This window comes from Octodon degus, unplaced genomic scaffold (assembly GCF_000260255.1).
Source record: "Octodon degus isolate 3935 unplaced genomic scaffold, OctDeg1.0 scaffold00037, whole genome shotgun sequence".
In the NCBI taxonomy this organism is placed as follows: Eukaryota; Metazoa; Chordata; class Mammalia; order Rodentia; family Octodontidae; genus Octodon; species Octodon degus.
In genome coordinates this window covers 2,216,631-2,220,565 of record NW_004524613.1, presented here as the reverse complement: position 1 = coordinate 2,220,565, position 3,935 = coordinate 2,216,631, and the positions used below count along the sequence as shown (strand labels likewise).

The 3,935-nt window shown below is 43.0% G+C and overlaps 1 protein-coding gene across 3 annotated transcripts in view; it reads right to left on the bottom strand.

Moving 5' to 3' along the window:
* The window catches only part of LOC101574098, a 9,602-nt gene that overhangs the window by 1,354 nt on the left and 4,313 nt on the right, over window positions 1-3,935 (bottom strand). The window contains exons 4-5 of one of the 3 annotated variants that reach the window (XM_023714974.1): window positions 1,461-1,673; window positions 962-1,395 (exon numbers count right to left, since the gene is read on the bottom strand). In XM_023714974.1, coding sequence (XP_023570742.1) covers window positions 1,277-1,395; window positions 1,461-1,673 — 332 coding nt within the window. In that variant the 3' untranslated portion in view covers window positions 962-1,276. Of the gene's footprint in view, window positions 1-961; window positions 1,404-1,460; window positions 1,674-3,935 lie in introns of those variants that run through there. The other 2 variants (XM_023714972.1, XM_004630785.2) reach the window with 2 other exon arrangements.

Below are 3,935 nucleotides of genomic sequence, written 5' to 3'. Positions count from 1 at the left end.
TTGTCTTTTATTTTGAAACAGGATCTTATGTCAACGACCAGGTTGACCCAGCATTTGAGATCCTCTTGCATCAGCCTCCCAGAGTGCTTGGATTATACATCTGCGGGCCATGGCCAGCTTGCTTGGTATCCTCTTTATCCACGGTGTGCTTCTCAAATGGAGTGAGCATTGGAATCAGCCAAAAGGCTGTTAAAATGAAAATTATATGTAGGCTGTGGACATGGCTCACAGGTAGAGTAGCTGTCTAGCATTTCTGAGTTCTTGAGTTTCCACTGCCAGTATTAAAAAAAAGAGAGATTTCCTGCGTTCCACAACCCAAATATCTGTCTTAGAAGAACCAGAATGGGGCTAAGAATATATCTCTAACAAGTTCCTAGGTGTTAGTGTCTCTACAGGGATGCCATTTTGAGAACCATTTTGAGGACATGTGATTTCCAGCGAAGACTACATTTCCCAGCTTCCTTTGTAGCTAGGCAAGGCCATGTGACTATGTCCGCCAATAGCATATAAGCAGCCATCTTGTATGTTAAGATGGAAGCTGCAAGGTAAGAAGGGGTTTTTTTTTGTTTGATTTTTTTTTAATGTATTTTGGACAGGGTCTCACAGTGTGGATCTGACTCGTAGTGATCCTCCTGTTTTCAGCCTCCCAAGCGCTGGGATTACAGGTGTGCGCCACCACGCCCAGTCTCAATCCCTTCTCAGCGTGCCCCCTGGGCGGGGTGGGCACTGTAGGACGGATTGAACCCGGCTGCTCTGCTCCGCCTAAACAGGCACCTTAGAGAGGGACTTGTTTTGTTTTAGCACACGCCCATAATCCTAGCTATTCAAAAGACTGAGGCAAAAGGATCACCAATTCAAGACTCCCTTTAAAAAAAAAAAAAAAACCAGCATGATGGCACATGCCTATAATCCTCAAACTCTGGAGGCTGAGGCAGGAGGACTGCTGTTGGTTTGAGCCTAGACTGGGCTACACAGTTAAAGGCCGGCCTAAGCTGCATGGTAAAACCTTGTCTGGAAATAAAAATAATATTAAAAGGAGCTTGCTTTGTGGAATATCAATTGTGGAATATTCAATATTATCTGAAGTATATCTTTATATATGAGAAAGGAATAAACTGTTTAAGTTCTTGTATGTTGAGAATTCTTATTGCAGCAACTAAAACAGTATATGGGAAAATACATGGCCACTACACAGTAGTCCGTGAAACACTGCCTCTAACTATATGCTAAGCACTGTCCTATGCCTTCTCATAAGTACCCTGAGGTGTGGGCATTGTTATTCCCATTGTACAGATGAGGAAACTGAGCCTCGGGGAGGTACACATCCTGCACTCCAACCCAGGCAGTTACGTTCTGCCTTCCACTCTCCACCTTTTTGGAGGCTTTTAAAAACTCTTCACGCAGGGCTGGTGAGATGGCTCAGTGGTCTAAAGCACCTACTTAGAACAAGCTTAACTCTTCACGCAAATCCCTGGATGATTCCCTGAAGAGAGTGGCCAGCAAGAAATGGCCCAGGCTGCAGGCGAGGCATAGCCACTCACCGTGGACCCGCAGCCACCAAACCAGCAGAGCTGTTATGCCCATGAAAAAGAAGACACAGCCCGTCACAGTCTTCCACTCATTGGAGCGCCGGTTCATCTCTGCAAAGGTCTCTCCGAACTGGATCCGGTACACTGCAGGAAGTGGAGTGGGAAGGGGCCTCAGATGCATCCTCTCCGGGGCCCAGGGCCAGGGCTCAGCCCCAGGGGACCCCAGCCTCCCCCTCCTGGGTGGTCAGCAAATTCCTAGTGAGCGTCTCCTGTGTATGAAGTGTGGGATGGGGCGGGGGCCAATTGGGTCGGGCTCCCCGGGAAGGGTGGCACACAGGAGGCTTTTCTTAGTTGTCCTCCCCCTCCCCCTTCTCTATCAGTATATATAGAATTATAAAAGTTTTATTTAGGGGGATGGAGAAGGTGCTCAGCAACAGAGCTTTTGCCTTGCGTGTACAAGGCCCTGGGTTCAATCACCAGCACCACCAAAAATTAAAATTAAAAAAAAAAATTTATTTTTATTATTTATTTTTTTATTTTTTCTGGTACTGGGGATTGAACTCAGGACCCTGCGCTTGCCAGGCAAGCACTTATTCTGCTGAGCTGTCTCCCCAGCCTGTGCATGTTCTACCAACTGGTGAAATGTTAGATGTGGCCAAAACTTCAGTGAATGTTCAAAAACTTTAATAAACAATTTATTGTAGTAAATAAATTGCCCTCAATCTCCCTCAGAGTCCTCCCTGTTGGGCCAGGGACATAGCTCAGTGGCCCAGTGCCTGCCTGCTAAGTGCAAAGTCATGAATTCAATTTCCCCTACAAAAAAAAAAAAATCCCCCCTCTCTCTAAACACACATATCCCATCATTCCTGCCATATGGTGAAGCAGTTCTGGAAGTCCTCTTTGAGAGTGTCTAGTCATGCAGTTTTGCTGTGTCCTTGTCCTGAACTGATTCAAAACCTTTGCCTGATGATCCTGAGAAACGCCAGCAGGTTTTTGAAACTAGCAGTTAATTGATAGGATTCTCACCTTGACTAATTATATATGCTGATACCTGTGAATCAAGCAACTGCACGGAAGATAGCAATGTGTAATAGAAGGGTCACGCTTGGAATGCCTCTCATTCTGGTCTTCTAAATACGTACTTCTTATCATGACTCACCAATTATTACCATACTGTCTCTCAAGTAAAAGGTTTTGTTTTTTTTTTTTTTCTTTAAATAAAGGGTGGGGCGGGGCCGGGGAGATGGCTCAGTGGAGTAAGTGCTTCCCTGGCAAGCACAAGGGCCTGAGTTCAATCCCTGGTTACGCTAAATAAATAAATAAATAAATAAATAAATAAATAAAATGTAATAAATGAAAAAAAGACAAGAAAAAGAAAAAATATCACAGGACTGTCCTGCTACAATGCTGTATATGTTAGATTTCTAAATTTCTGTGTAAAAATATGTGTTTATTCCTATTTTTAAAAAATTATTATTTTTTCATATTCTGTAAGGACTTAAAGTTCAACACATCAATACTTGATGGAAAATACCTGTTCTATATTATGTCTAAGACGTTTGATATTTAGACCGATAGGATAAACCAAACTGCATATGTTGCGGGGTAATAATAAGCTTCTCTTCTGGAGGGTTAGCAACCTAAGTTTGTAGATCAAATATTGGAGAAAAGGAAGGGCTGCAAGGACAGCCAGCATTTTGGCCCTAGCCTTTCAAAGTCAGTGAAGACTCATGACAGAAGAACCTGTACTATAACATCATGTAACTCAGTTGTGCCCCAAATTTTCTGATCAAGGAGATTATGGAGTCACAGAAGAATGTGATTGATGATGTATAGTGTGCTTAAGGAGAGTTACATGGAGAGAAAACATTCTCTCAGGCTTTTATAGAGAGCAAATTGGTCAAGCAATGGCCGTGACTCATCCACATGACTGACACCGACAAAAGATCTACAAAGTGCAGTACGGGGTTACAGGATAAATCCTGAGGGTACTTGACTGACCTTATCAGATACAAAAGTTACATTTCTTGTTATAGGTCTTGCTTTATCTTGGTCTTAACCATACAGCAAAAATGTATAAAAATGAGGTATATAAAGTAAAGCCAAAAAAAACAGCTAAAAGGGGCCGGGGAGATGGCTCAGTGGAATAAGCGCTTCCCTGGCAAGTGCAAGGGCCTGAGTTCAATCCCTGGTTCCGCAAAAGAAAAAAAAAAAAAAAAAAAAAAAACAGCTAAAGTAAAGCCATATTAATATGCTGAGCTGTAAAAGGCTCAAGTCAACAACTTCTGCGGATAACCCACTACTATTGTGGACTGCTGGATTGTGTTGGATTGTTTGGCTGAATTCAAGCACCTGTAGTATTTAGATGCCAATAGAATACCCATCTCGGACAGGACTAAACAAAAC